Here is a 15,468-nt window from a genome sequence, read left to right as displayed (position 1 = left end):
GTGAGAACCGTCCAAAATAGTGTGTAAGGCACAAAGACAGTGGTATGGCGCTTGCTAGGAGCTCAGTGGAGGTCTGTCTATCCCAGCCTGGCTTTAGAGCAGGGTGGAATTGGTGACGTGATGGGTGGGGAGCAGGGAGAGGGGAGAGAAGATGACAAGTCCTGGTAACCTATAGGACTAGCAGGCTCTACTTTGCTGTGAGAATGTTGTCTCTCCGCCATTTCCTCACAATAAGGCCCAATGCTTTCCTGTTCACACACACACACGCACACACACACACACACACACACAGCACTGTGGAGCCACTACAAACAGCTCTCACACACACAGCACTGTGGAGCCACTATAAACAGCTCTCACACACACAGCACTGTGGAGCCACTACAAACAGCTCTCACACACACAGCACTGTGGAGCCACTACAAACAGCTCTCACACACACAGCACTGTGGAGCCACTACAAACAGCTCTCACACACACAGCACTGTGGAGCCACTACAAACAGCTCTCACACACACAGCACTATGGAGCCACTGCACACACAGTTTCTTCCTCCTGCACTCACATCATGACCAGCCACTAGACAACAGAGAACAGTACTGATAGTTTAATTCACAGTGGTTTTGGATGTTTGATTGAGTCAAGATGGCTTGAAGTGGGTAGACTTGCGGAGAAAACACTTAGCTGCCCCTAAGTGGAAACGGATTGCACAAGTTGAAAGTTCGTACAGGATCACATCCTAACTTTATATAATCTCACATAACTGAAACTTTTTCATAGTTGAATAGACTGATTGTAAATGGTTTGGGATACAAGCGCCTGCTAAATTACTAAAACGTCATGTAAATGTAGGCTTCTGCTCATAGTGGATCAGACGGGACCACATTAAACAGAGCAGTACCTGGCACACAGGAGCATTCGTAGGTGGTGTCTCCCTTCTGGATGCAGGTGGCCCCGTTGTGGCATGGGGAGGGGTTGCACGGTAGGTAGCGGGTATCACAGTGCTTGCCTGTGTACTCCTGGGGACACTGGCAGCGGTAGGTGCCCACCTCGTTCACACACACCCCTCCATTCTGGCAGGGCAAGGGGCTCTGGGCACATTCATTGACATCCTGCTTGCAGGTCTGACCGTAGAAGAAGGGGGTGCAGGAACAGATGTAATGGGACTCGAAGGGGGTGCAATGCCCGCCATTGGCACAGGGGTTAGAGGCACAGGGGTCTGCCTGCTGGCACTGCTTACCTGGAGGAGACAGACACTCATCTTGTAAATAAAGGATGAAACATTTCATAAATTCACGATTGTAACTTTATTTACATTAGGGCTCTCACAATACAATATTATGACGATACGTAGGTGCCGATACAATATGTATTGCGATTCTCACAAGTTCCAAACACATTGCTCACCATATGTCTGCTACAGACAGACAAGAGCCATGAGAAAACAAGTTTTGATCAGTTATGGAAATAAAAATGCTGAAAACAAATTTGCTCCCTATTTCAAAAGAAGATGGAGAACAAGCTACAAAGGACAACTACTGGAGTTTTGGTGCAGGTACAGCCAACTAGCACAAAAATTATATTGCAATATTGTCAAAACGATTTGATGCAATTTATCGTCAAAAATAATATCCCGAGATGTAACTGTATCGATTTTTTCGCTCATCACTCATTTAATGTACAGGCATGGCCAAAAGTTTTGAGAATGACACAAATATTAATTTCCACAAAGTTTGCTGCTTCAGTGTCATTAGATAATTTTGTCATATGTTACTATGGAATACTGAAGCATCATTACAAGCATTTCATAAGTGTCAAAGGCTTTTTATTGACAATTACATGAAGTTGATGCAAAGAATCAACAACAACAAAAAATCAAGACCTCTGCAATCAGCCCTGACATGCTGCCAATTAACTTCTGATCCACATCCTGACTGATGGCAGCCAATTCTTGTATAATCAATGCTTGGAGTTTGTCAGATTTTGTGGGTTTTTGTTTGTCCACCCGCCTCTTGAGGATTTGACCACAAGTTCTCAATGGAATTAAGGTCTGGGGAGATTCCTGGCCATGGACCCAAAATATCAATGTTTTGTTCCCCGAGCCACTTAGTTATCACTTTTTGCCTTATGGCAAGGTGATCCATCATGCTGGAAAAGGCATTGTTCATCACCAAACTGGTCCTGGATGGTTGGGAGAAGTTGCTCTCGGAGGATGTGTTGGTACCATTCTTTATTCATGGCTGTATTCTTAGGCAAAATTGTGAGTGAGCCCACTCCCTTGGCTGAGATGCTTTACTGTTGGCATAACACAGGACTGATGGTAGCGCTCACCTTGTCTTCTCCGGACAAGCTTTTTTCCAGATGCCCCAAACAATCGGAAAGGGGATTCATCAGAGAAAATGACTTTACCCCAGTCCTCAGCAGTCCAATCCCTCTGTACCTTTTGCAGAATATCAGTCTGTCCCTGATGTTTTTCCTGGAGAGAATTGGCTTCTTTGCTGCCCTCCTTGACACCAGGCCATTCTACAAAAGTCTTCACCTCACTGTGCATGCAGATGCACTCACACCTGCCTGCTGCCATTCCTGAGCAAGCTCTGTACTGGTGGTGCCTCGATCCCGCAGCTGAATCAACTTTAGGAGACGATCCTGGCGCTTGCTGGACTTTCTTGGGTGCCCTGAAGCCTTCTTCACAACAATTGAACCGCTCTCCTTGAAGTTCTTGATGATCCGATAAATGGTTGATTTAGGTGCAAACTTATTGGCAGCAATATCCTTGCATGTGAAGCTTTTTTTGTGCAAAGCACGGCACATGTTTCCTTGCAGGTAACCATGATTGACAGAGGAGAACAATGATTCCAAGCACCACCCTCCTTTTGAAGCTTCCAGTCTGTTATTGTCCTCATCTGTTATTGTCCTCGTCAACACTCACACCTGTGTTAACGAGAGAATCACTGACATGATGTCAGCTGGTCCTTTTGTGGCAGGGCTGAAATGCAGTGGAAATGTTTTTTGGGGATTCAGTTCATTTGCATGGCAAATAGGGACATTGCAATTAACTTTGTGAAAATGTATATTTGTGTCATTCTCAAAACTTTTGGCCACGACTGTACATACATAGTACTTGTATTTTAAGGAAAATAATGCCCTACGGTTAGTTGTAACCATGGTCAGTTTACATTTTTCAATGAACAGAAGACCAGTTAGTAATGCTATTTGTCACTACTAGAGTATGCAGTTTTTCCCTCCGGTATTCTGACTACAGTGTGAGTAGTAAATATGACAGTGTTCACCTGACCAGCCAGGGGGACATCTACACTTGTACTCTCTGAGGTTGACCAGATCGCATGTGCCACCGTTCCGGCAGGGAGAGCTGAGACAAGCGTTGTCGATTGGCGTCAGACACAGGCGGTCCGTGAAGCCCGGTTGGCAGGAACACGTGGAGTCCACTGAGTTTCCACGGGGTACCGTGTGACACGAGCCACCATTTTTACACGGAGAGGAGATGCAAGGGTCCCGGTGCTGACACTTGCTCCCTACGAATCCATCCCGACACCTGGAGAGAGAGAGAGTGAGAGAGAGAGAGAGAGAGAGAGAGGGGGCAGGATGTGTCAGCATTAATGGTTTAGGGAAAGTTGTATTCAACAGGTGAGAACTGACAACAACAAAACAAGCATGTGTGGCTATTGCAATGCCACCTGTCTTTATCTGTTTTAGTAGATATAAGATGTGGGAAAGCAGGAATGGTGAAAGCAAAATACCTAGTTGGCTTCCACTTTACTGCTTTCACCTGTTTTCAGAGGTCAGTGCAAACAAGGACAGGAAGACACTTTAGGCAATTGAGATTTCCCTACTGTGTGCTCATCAATATACATCTCCAGCAGCCTGGGAAACAGCCTCAGCCTGAAACTAACTAAGTAAGTAAGTAAAGAACTAACTAATCCCTGCTCACTGTGAAAGACACCCAGAGGGCTCAGACAGGAGGATGCTGTCTCTCTTTCTGTCCTGACCACTGTTTTAACAACACGGCAACATAGCCATGAGAACTATGCAGAAAAACCGCACATTTGCCTTTTCACTATCGTCCTCTCAGACAATGAGTTAGGCCATAAACCACAGCAACTCCAGGACATGGGGGGCAGGGGGTGGGACTGCAAATGGTTCCCAGAGTGGAGAGGGAGAGAGAGAGAGCGAGGCAGAGAGGAGGAGGCGCGGGAGGGAGGGAGAAAGAGAGAGAGAGAGAGAGAGAGAGAGAGAGAGAGAGAGAGAGAGAGAGAAAGAAAGAGGAAGAAAGGGAGAGTGAGTGGGGGCTGTCAGGTCAGTGGGGATGGATTCACACATTTACTATTACAATGAGATGGCTTGGAGAGTCCCCAGAGGCTAAGCAGAGTACACTCCCATCCAAGGGCCAAACAGCGTGCACACACACACACACACACACGCACATGCGCAATGCACATACACACACCCACACACACACACACACACACACACACACACACACACACACACACACACACACACACACACACACACACACACACACACACACACACACACACAGGTGGCCAGAGAGGTTAGTGGGGTCAGTGAGGTGATCAGGGAGGTTACCAACTGTTCAACAAATCAGTCATGTCATAGTCAGCTGAAAGAGATAACCCACCACCTTCAGTTTGGAACCTCACTGCTTCAACATGCTCCTATTTGTCATCCAGAGGGTTTCAGTACTGCTTCCCAAAGGGCTGAAGGGTGGGGGTTGGTCATTATGGATAGACTAACTCCATTCATTTTTTATTTTATTTATTTATTTTACCTTTATTTAACCAGGTAGGCAAGTTGAGAACAAGCTCTCATTTACAATTGCGACCTGGCCAAGATAAAGCAAAGCAGTTCGACAGATACAACGACACAGAGTTACACATGGAGTAAAACAGACATACAGTCAATAATACAGTATAAACAAGTCTATATACAATGTGAGCAAATTCATCAATAGTACACAATAACATTGAGCTGGACACTGACAATAATGGTAATCCAGTCTCATTTTTTGACATAAAAAGTTGTCCACCATGGCACCAATCAACAGCTCTTAGCAAGAAATATGCTCCACTCCACTCCTTTGTTTCAGTGCTCTAAGGACAAGGCAGTGTCTATACCATTCTTTAAACTCAGAGTTAACATCATGGATACTTAAAAGCAGTGTGCCCCAACCTCAACTCTCTCTCTCTCTCTGAGACAAGGGACACAGAGCGAGCACTGTAAACTCTATCATGAACCACACAGACACTTTTGATATCAGTCATTCTCCTAACGAAGCTTTCGCTAATTCCTTGTCAATTCCCCCAAGGCAAAACATGAAAACATGAAAACAATACCAAACATTCCCAAACAATGTTTGGGAGTCCTTCCTATTGGAGGTTGTTGCGTTTTTGTTTTATAGTTGCAACTAGGATTGCATTTATTTAAATATATAATACCTGTTGATTACAGCTACTGTGTGTCACTGATTACATAGTGTTACGCCTCAGCAACATTTTAATATAGTTAAAAGTTCTCACTCCAAAATACCATGATAGAGTTGTCTATTACTATTAGCCCTGGGGGGCTGGCTAAATCACATCCCCAAACATTCCCAGGGGGCCGTTGGATGTGTGAGCGAGAAGACTGAGGGCCTGGGGCCAAGCAGAGGCCCCTGTGGGGACAGACATGTGTTTAGACAGGGTTTCTCTCTCACAGGATTAGGGTGACCAGGGAAAGAAAACATCACATGCTAGGCTGGGCGCTAGCTACACAAACATTAAGGATCCGATGGCATGTCACTCTGCTTTAATAATGCTAGGCTGAGCAACCTTTCCAGACACTGGGATAAACCATGGAATCACCCCTCTTTGGTTACAATGAGCATGTTTGTTAGGATGTTTTTTTCTCCAGAGATAGAAAAGGCCATCTACCAAAGTCCCATCATTGCCATATGCTATATTAGGACTATTCTAAATCACTCATCTAAACATGGTCCCGTTTATTATGCTGTGGAGAGAAGAATTAATCCTCAGTTCATCCCTATTCTCTATAGTTTTTATTCTGCTTTCATTTTTCAGATAATTCACATAATTTGCTATCTTTTTTTAATTATGACAGAGATGTATAAGAATGCAGAAGCATTCCGCCAGGCAGCAATGCAATGCAATTCTGAAATAGTGGGAGTCTATAAGGCAACCCTTGTCACGATCGTACATGTACATTCTTTTATTTTAAATGTCGCCAACAAAATCAATAAACAACAAAACGAACGTGAAGCTCTGTAAGGCTATACATGCCACTAACAAAGACAACAACCCACAAATGAGAAAATGAAAAAAGGCTGCCTAAGTATGATTCCCAATCAGAGACAACGATAGACAGCTGTCCCTGATTGAGAATCATACCTGGCCAAAAACAAAGAACAAGAAAGCATAGACTTTCCCACCCGAGTCATACCCTGACCAAACAAACATAGAGAATAAAAGGATTCTACGGTCAGGGCGTGACAACCCGGGTCTCCCATAAAGGAGGACAGAGCAGACACAGTGGGTGCCTGGTTCTGGGGTTGTGAGGCTGGGCATGCGTTGCTCTCTGGGCCATCGTTCCCAAAAGGCTGCAGTCAAGGAGCAGGTGCGCATGTTAATGAGGAGACGGCAGCTGCTGCCTAACCACCGCTCACTCCCCCCTCCCTCCCTCCACCCCCCTGTTTCTGCGCCCTCAGTGCCCATCTTCTTCCCTCCGTACCCCCATCCCCCGTCCCCAGGAGAATAGCTAGAGCCTTGGCTGCGGGTGTCTGAATGCCCCCTACTCCCCAGCCCTGGAGGGGGATAGGATGAGAGGCCCCATTGTTTCTCCTCCCCATTCAGACCTGACCACAGGCAGGCCAGGAGCCTCCAAGAGTGTGCATTGAGCTGTTAAACCTTCTCCTTTCTGTTCCTTCTTCCCTCCGTCCTGCTCTCCTTTCTATCTGGCTCATCCCTGCTCTCTCTCACACTCACTTTTTCTGGTCCTCCATTCGGCCTTCTTTTCATTTCCTCTCACTCACACCTCCTTCATGATCTTCTCTCTCTCTCTCTCTCTCTCTCTCTCTCTCTCTCTCTCTTTTCATGGCATCCATAGGGTTGTCTGGTTTTGTAAGCCACCATATTAGGATTTATGAGTCTCTCTCAACTGGGTCTTTGCTCTAAACTCCTCAAAGTCTTAGTCTGTTTGTTACTTTTCAATGGTCAACCATGTTGGGGGGGGGGGGGGGCGACAAGTGAAAGAGGATCCTAGAAGTGGAATTTTAAAAACAAACCCGAAACACACTTGAAAGACGCAGAGAGACAAACAAAAGCTGTCTGAAAAAAAGGAAATTGGAACTGGTTTTGGAGGGGGGACTGAGGAGGTTGCTGGTTGGAAGGAATGTTGGTGTTTACTATAAAAAAGCTTTCCCCTGTCTCCTGAATCTCTTGACTGCAGTCCTCAATGGAGGCTTCTGGCAACCTCACTTTACAGGGCTCCACAAAACCTCACACCAGGTTTGAAACGGGGCCCAGACCTGCGCGTTCACACAAACATAGCAACGTCTCTCACACATGCACGCATACACTCTCACACACACACACACACACACACACACACACACACACACACACACACACACACACACACACACACACACACACACACACACACACAGAGGCCTAGAGAGCTGCCGTTTCTTACAACACAGCCCCGTCTCACACTGGGGCTTCAAAGACAAATACATAAAGAACCCTCTCGCCTGCCTCGGTCCACGTGGCCCCGCTGCTCAAAGAAACTGTAGCATTGGCATTTGCACAGAGTCAACCTCAACGCGCGCTATCCAAGAATGCTAAAAGTTCTCTCTTTAACATAGCGAGAAGTCGACAAATACGCTGTCAGCACAAAATACGTTTTACAGGACACACACGGCTAACCGTCTTAATGCCTCACACAGACTATAAAAGGGCAAAACAAAAGACACTCAACTAACTCTTTTATGGAGTCTTTAGTTTGCACCACTCAGAACAAACAGTGAAAGGCAGCTGCTGCTGCTACAACAGACTCCTGGCTGCGTCATCTAGAGCTCACTAATTTCCACAGCAGGTAAACCTTCTGCTCGAAAGTTAAATAAAGAAGAGCAGAAAAGAGGAGAGGAATCAGAAGCTGTTCAAATATCAGGTGTGCGGCGTGCCTGAGTGATGTTGCATAACAGGAGAACAGGAGGCTCTCTAGTCAGGCTGATGCTGTTGTTGTTGTCCTTTCACTGTTGTGCCTCCCTCCCTCTGTGCCCCAGTAGCCTCCATTGTCCTGCTGGGATTTATTATCTTCCTGGCCACCAGTAGCCCGTGGCAACAGATCTCTCTCTCTGTGCGTGTGTGTGTGTGTGTCATTGATGCAGTGTGCATCAGGCGGCTCAGGATCAGCTCAGGCCGGCAGCAGATGTTGTCATGACACCTGACCTCGGGAGCAGACACCACTCTGGGGGTTTCCCCACTGTTGGGCCAATCTGCCATCTGTCACACTCTGAAGTCGCTATGCACAGAAAGGCACTGCGGCTTTGAAGACAGACGGGCACACAAGCTTACACATGCACACACAGGCGTACAAACACACACACACAGAGGCGTACAGGCTTCAGTCTCCCACTTGCCTGCTGTTGTGGCCTACCTCTGGACCTATCAGGGCTGTGCTTTGTTTCAATAGATCCTATGACAGCCATGAAGCCCCTCTATGTTACCCATTCTACAGTATCGTACTGTAGTTTCTCTAGAGGGGAAAACAGACCAAGCAAACGAATGGTAATGAGCAGAGAGTGGCTGTCCTATCGCATCTGAACCCCGAACATCAGTCGTCACTTTCTATTCATTTCCTGACAATTCTACATGTTGAATGCTTGAATCGCCAACCTGGTCGACCCCCAACAGGTGATGTACTGTGCAAGGAGGATGTTTTGGTTGGTCTGTCGGTGGTGTAAGAGAAAAGGAACACTTAAACTGTTCTAATTTAATTTCATAACAACACCACATATTACTTGAACCTCTTCTTTTTCAGATTTCAACACAGTGTATTTTGGGCCTCGAACTAATCAAGTGACTTTTTACAAAATGTCTCTCCTTTATATGCCTCCACTTCTTTCTCTTTATGGCACTAAACTGCCTTCAGCCTGGAGTCAAACTGTGCCAGGAACACTCTATTCCCCTGCACCACTTCTCTCCACTCTCTTTTCCAGGCTGTTTGGTGTCTGTGCCTCTGCTAAAGTATCCTTTCGTCTTCACTGATCTGTTTAAAAGCACTCCCTGGGGCCTGCTTTTGTACTGTGCCTCAGCCTCTCTCTCTCTAATCGTGCACATGAGAGCTGACCTTCCCAGCCCAAATCTGTTAGTGTTTATTAGAGGCCTGTTTATTTGGCCGCTCCCACAGGGACAGGGATACAACATAGAGCAGAGGCAGAAGGGGGACAGAGGAGGCAGGAGGACACCAAGGGAGGCAATAGGAGGACAGGGGAGGCAGGTGAGACGAGGAGGATGAGGAAAGGTAGGCAGGAGGATTACAGGGGAGGCAGGAGGAAAAGGCAGGAGGAAAACAGGGGAGATAGGAGTTGGGGAGGCAGGATGAGGACAGTGGAGGAAGGAGGAAGACAAGGGAGACCGGAGGTGAACAGAGGTGGCAGGAAGAAGACATGGGAGGCAGGAGGAGGACAGGGGAGGCAAAGGGGAGGACATAGGAGGCAAGAGAAGGACAGTAGAGGCAGGAGGACAGTAGAGCAGGAGGATATTGGGGAGGCAGGAGGAAGAGTGGAGGCAGGATGAGGACTGTGGAGGCAATAGGAGAACAAGGGAGGCAGGAGGTGGACAGTGGAGGCAGGAGAAGAACAGGGGAAGCAGGAGGAGGTCAGGGGAGGCAGGAGGAGGTCAGGGGAGGCAGGCCTCTGGGACTTCTGACTCATAGCTACCTTCTCCTAGTGACTGGTAGTGCTCACGAGCCAAAAGTGGTCCCTGAAAATTGCATACTACGTTATAAGTGTACTGATATGTGCACCATGTCATTGCCCTCTCTCTCTCGCATTGCTGTGGGTGCATCATGTGTATCTTGCCAGCTGTCACCCATATGGCAAGGGGCTGAAGCTCATTGGTTGAACTCGAATCGCTAGGGGGCTGGCCCAGGTCGGGGGAAACATTTGGGAATGGCGCAGCACAGCTTCCAGAAAAACAATTGCTTTCAAACTAGGGATTTCATGGCTAATTAGGGGTAAGACAGTACTTCTGCTCATAGATTATGCATGTATGAAATACACATTGATACATCCAGTCCAAAGTGGGAGGTTTAAAAAATACTAAGGAGTCGACAAAGTTCCACAGCATGTCTTTAAGTGCTTAAAGGTAGCTGAAGGCGTGTGACATGGAAGCAGACCATGAGGTAGTTACTGTACAGAGCACACTGAGCTAAGTGCTGTGTTTGGTTGTGTACTACCTATGAGAAAATGAAGTAATTCTAATGTATTTTGTGAAGTTTAGGTGATTAAAAAAAAACAGATGCCCTCGTTAGTTTAAACATGATTTCAGAATGTTTGTTGCTGTTTTAAAGGTCCTCATCACTCTATCCAGAAGAAAGCCATTAGTTTATGTTTTATGTTCTCTTTGTGGAAAGTATCCTGTGTGAGTATGTGTGTGAAAGATCATAGAACACCTGCCACTGTAAGGCACAAGTCTTCTGTTTAGAGTTGAATGGCAAAACCACAAGTAATCATGGGTATTATGGAGCGTGCTGCCTTGTGGGTAATGTAAGTCCCTTTCAGTTGTTCTGTTATGATCCAGACAGGTGGTCGGGTTCAAATACACCAATTGAGGAAATGTTCTTCTAAAATGTTCTATCCTGCCCCGCTACACATGTACAACTGAGTGGCTGTCACTCATATTAGCCGGTGATCAAAGTTTATGTGATTTTTCTTGGCATGTGTCACCCCTCCGGTACAAATATCTCTAATCCCCAACATCAAGTCACCACAATCAGTCAGAACAGAATAGAATAGAACAGTTAGAGGCTCAGCTCAGCCTCTCTTTCTCTCCACTGAGGTATGTGCTAAAGGAAAGCTGACTCCGCCCCCGGCGGCCCATGAAAGCACAGGGTAAAACCATTAGAATTAAATCACTTTTTGACAGCACCCTTTTTGATTTGAACGAAACCTTCCATACATACAGTATTTGCCCAGTGTAGAAGTGGTCAGAAAGTCACTTTTTGGACCTGAATGCCAAACATTCAAGAGATAAAAGGTGCTGAAAGTTGTCCCATGTTGCATACCCCACCATACCATGAGATGTCCATGTCTTCATCACTGGAAAAGATCAACGGTTGAGATTGATACTTAAAAGCGTACAAACAGGGTTTTCAAACTATTTTTATAATTTCAGGTGGGAAAAAATGACTTTTTTTTCAAGAAATAAACAAATCTTTTCTGGGTGATGGTACGGTGGGGTTATGCACAAAGGGGCAACCTTCAGCAGCTTTATCTCCTGAATGTTTGGCATTCAGGTCCAAAAAGTCCCTTAAAGACCACTTCTATGGAATGTGTTGTTTAAATCAAAAGGGATGCTGTCAAAAAGTGATTCAAAATGGATTTACCCCACGGGACTCTGTGTGATGATATGATCACATGCAATACAGCACCTTTTCTTTCCCCAGTCCTTTCCTATTTTCTGAATGAAAGGATGGGTGGTGGTGGGGGGGGGACTAAGAGTCAGGGACTCATCTGCCCCGTAGCAAACAGAGGATGTATTGAAGCATTCCTGGCCGGAGACAAGGGACGCTTTCATTCATGATGTACTGTGGTCAGTCACCACCACACCACACATGGCAGGGAATTAATTGACCTGCTTCTTATTTAACTTCAGTCAGAGGGAGTTTTAACACACATGTAGCTAGGCAATCTAGCTAGCTATTCTGAAGGGAATTCAATAAAGCCTGGACAGAAACTTGAGAGATTGATTATCTGAGGTTATATCAGTTCCAGGTCTTTGAATACAGTGCCTGCAGAATATAATCTGTCATAGAAGCCTCTGCCTCAGGCGCTAACTGGGCTATTTCTGTCTGTCTGAAGGAAGGGTTACTGGCTGTTACTGAAGAATACTTATTTCACCAGCCAGGCTCATAGGAAGCGCTCCAATTACTGAAGCCTCAATTTAGCTGACATGCTCACAAGCTGGAGACGCTGCTGTGACATATTGGAGTGGCCGGAGGGAGACAGGCTGTTACTGCAGATAACTTATCTCATCAGGCAAAGTAGTGCACTACATAGAAAATACGGTTCATGGGTCCTGGTCAAAAGTAGTGCACTACATAGGAAATAGGGTCCATGGGTCCTGGTCAAAAGGAGTGCACTACATAGGGATTAGGGTCCCATTTTGGACACAACTAGAGTGATTAGGTCTATCTACAGTACAGGACAGGTTGGTGAGTGACAGGCAGCCAGCCATATTGCCCAATATGCCCCAGCCCAGTTTCATCCATACCACATCACCTCCAAATCTTACCTCTCCAGTGAGGGACTAAGCCCTCGTTTGAAGTACAAGAGGTCACGTGAATCACTGCATCAATGGCCTGTCAAAAAAAACTAAGTTGTTTTGAGCAGTCTCTTCTGTTTGCCTGCCGACTGACTGAGGTATGTGAACTCTGGGCATGGCAGCCCTCTCCGGACCATTGATCGCTCATCTCTCTGTCTGAGGCTCGGAGGCTAAGCCCCTTGATTCTAGCCATCCCAGATAGGGTTTCATATTTTCCAGGTATTTTACAAATGTTCCATCCCGAGAATAAATCACTTTTCTCCCAGGTAACACAGAATTTCTCGCCCAAACCAGAAGTGTCATTCTAACTCATAAATATTTCTGGATTTGATTAGAGCTTTGATCGACATGAAAATTCAGACCTGATGAGCCATACATTAAAGACATTTTATGAGACAAACCTAAAAAAGCCCAAATGATTGTGTTGTTATCCAATACATAGCCTCTGATATATAGACTAGTGCACATTATGCATAACAGAAAAACTTAAAAGCCCAAAGATGCAGCTATGCTCTCATGGGTAAATAAATGAAACATGCTCCAGTAAGCTAATATTTTTGAGTGTGGACTGTATTACCGTACTGTATTATACTGTAGCATATGGGATGGAATTACACACCTCGTTCAAACCATGCAGCTGGGAGAGAACATCCTAATCCTGATCCTAATGCACGACACGCAGCCTACAAAGTTACAATTATTGACTAGCATTTTTTTATCAGAAATGTCCATTGCTCGTGTTTCTTGGCCCAAGCAAGTCTCTTCTTCTCATTGGTGTCCTTTAGTAGTGGTTTCTTTGCAGCAATTCAACTACGAATAAAATAATAAGAGCACCTCCTCCCAGCTACCCACTGCACTGAGGATAGGAAACACTGTCACCACCGATAAATCCACGATAATTGAGAATTTCAATAAGCATTTTTATACGGCTGGCCATGCTTTCCACCTGGCCACCCCTACCCTAGTCAGCAGCCCTGCACCCCCCAAAGCAACTTGCCTAAGCCTCCCCTTTCTCCTTCAAATCCAGATAGCTGATGTTCAGAAAGAGCTGCAAAATCTGGACCCCTAGAAATCAGCAGAGCTAGACAATCTGGACCCTATCTTCCTAAAATTATCAGCCAAAATTGTTGCAGCCCCTATTACTAGCCTGTTCAACCTCTCTTCCGTATCGTCTGAGATCCCCAAAGATTGGAAAGCTGCCACCGTCATCCCCCTTTTCAAAGGGGGAGACACTCTAGACCCAAACTGCTACAAACCTATATCTATCCTACCCTGCCTTTCTAAGGTCTTCGAAAGTCAAGTTAACAAACAGATCACCGACCATTTTGTATCCCACCGTACCTTCTCCACTATGCAATCTGGTTTCAGAGCTGGTCATGGGTGCACCTCAGCCACGCTCAAGGTCCTAAACAATATCATAACCTCCATCGATAAGAGAAAATACCGTGCAGCTGTATTCATAAACCTAGCCAAGGCTTTCGACTCTGTCAATCACCACATTCTTATCAGCAGACTCAACAGACTTGGTTTCTCAAATGACTGTCTCGCCTGGTTCCCCAACTACTTCTCAGACAGAGTTCAGTGTGTCAAATCGGGGGGCCTGTTGTCCGGACCTCTGGCAATCTCTATGGGGGTGCCACAGGGTTCAATTCTGGGGCCAACTCTTTTCTCTGTATACATCAATGATGTCGCTCTTGCTGCTGGTGATTCTCTGATCCACCTCTACGCAGACGACACAATTCTGTATACTTCTGGCCTTTCTTTGGACACTGTGTTAACTAACCTCCAGATGAGCTTCAATGTCATACAACTCTACTTCCATGGCCTCCAACTGCTCTTAAATGCAAGTAAAACTAAATGCATGCTCTTCAACCAATTGTTATCAGCACCTGCCCGCCCATCCAGCATCACTACTCTGGACGGTTCTGACTTAGAATATGTGGACATCTACAAATACCTATGTGTCTGGTTAGACTGTAAACTCTCCTTCCAGTCTCATATTAAGCATCTCCGATCCAAAATTAAATCTAGAATCGGCTTCATATTTCGCAACAATGCATCCTTCACTCATGCTGCCAAACATACCCTCGTAAAACTGACTATCCTATCGATCCTTGACTTCGACGATGTCATACAAAATAGCCTCCAACACTCTACTCAGCAAATTGGATGCAGTCTATCACAGTGCCATCCGTTTTGTCTCCAAAGCCCCATATACTACCCACCACTGCGACCTGAATCGTCCTGTTGGCTGGCCCTCGCTACATATTCGGCACCAAACCCACTAGCTCCAGGTCATCTATAAGTCTCTGCTAGGTAAAGCCCCACCTTATCTCAGCTCACTGGTCACCATAACAGCACCCACCCGCAGCACGCGCTCCAGCAGGTATATTTCACTGGTCATCCCCAAAGCAAATTCCTCCTTTGGCCCGCCTCTCCTTCCAGTTCTCTGCTGACAATGACTGGAACAAATGGCAAAAATCACTGAAGCTGGAGACTTATATCTCCCTCACTAACTTTAAGCACCAGCTGTCAGAGCAGCTCACAGATCACTGCATCTGTACATAGCCCATCCAACTACCTCATCCCCATACTGTATTTATTTAGTTTTACTCCTTTGCACCCCAGTATCTCTACTAGCACATTCATCTTCTGCACATCTATCACTCCAGTGTTTAACTGCTAAATTGTAATTATTTTGCCACCATGGGCCTATTTATTGCCTTTACCTCCCTTATCTTACCTCATTTGCACACACTGTATATGAACTTTTTTTCTATTGTGTTATTGACTGTATGTTTGTTTATTCCATGTGTAACTCTGTGTTGTTGTTTGTGTCGCACTGCTTTGCTTTATCTTGGCCAGGTCGCAGTTGTAAATGATA

At 45.8% G+C, this 15,468-nt stretch overlaps 1 protein-coding gene across 2 annotated transcripts in view; it reads right to left on the bottom strand.

Moving 5' to 3' along the window:
- LOC109877660 (neurogenic locus notch homolog protein 1) overlaps positions 1-15,468 on the bottom strand; it is a 53,426-nt gene that overhangs the window by 31,783 nt on the left and 6,175 nt on the right. For both annotated transcript variants that reach the window (XM_031818894.1, XM_031818895.1), the window contains exons 3-4: positions 3,291-3,553; positions 902-1,240 (exon numbers count right to left, since the gene is read on the bottom strand). In XM_031818894.1, the coding sequence (XP_031674754.1) occupies positions 902-1,240; positions 3,291-3,553 (602 nt within the window). The remainder of the gene's footprint in view (positions 1-901; positions 1,241-3,290; positions 3,554-15,468) is intronic.

Source organism: Oncorhynchus kisutch, linkage group LG3 (genome assembly GCF_002021735.2).
Source record: "Oncorhynchus kisutch isolate 150728-3 linkage group LG3, Okis_V2, whole genome shotgun sequence".
Lineage (NCBI taxonomy): Eukaryota > Metazoa > Chordata > Actinopteri > Salmoniformes > Salmonidae > Oncorhynchus > Oncorhynchus kisutch.
This window is presented reverse-complemented; position numbering and strand designations above follow the sequence as displayed.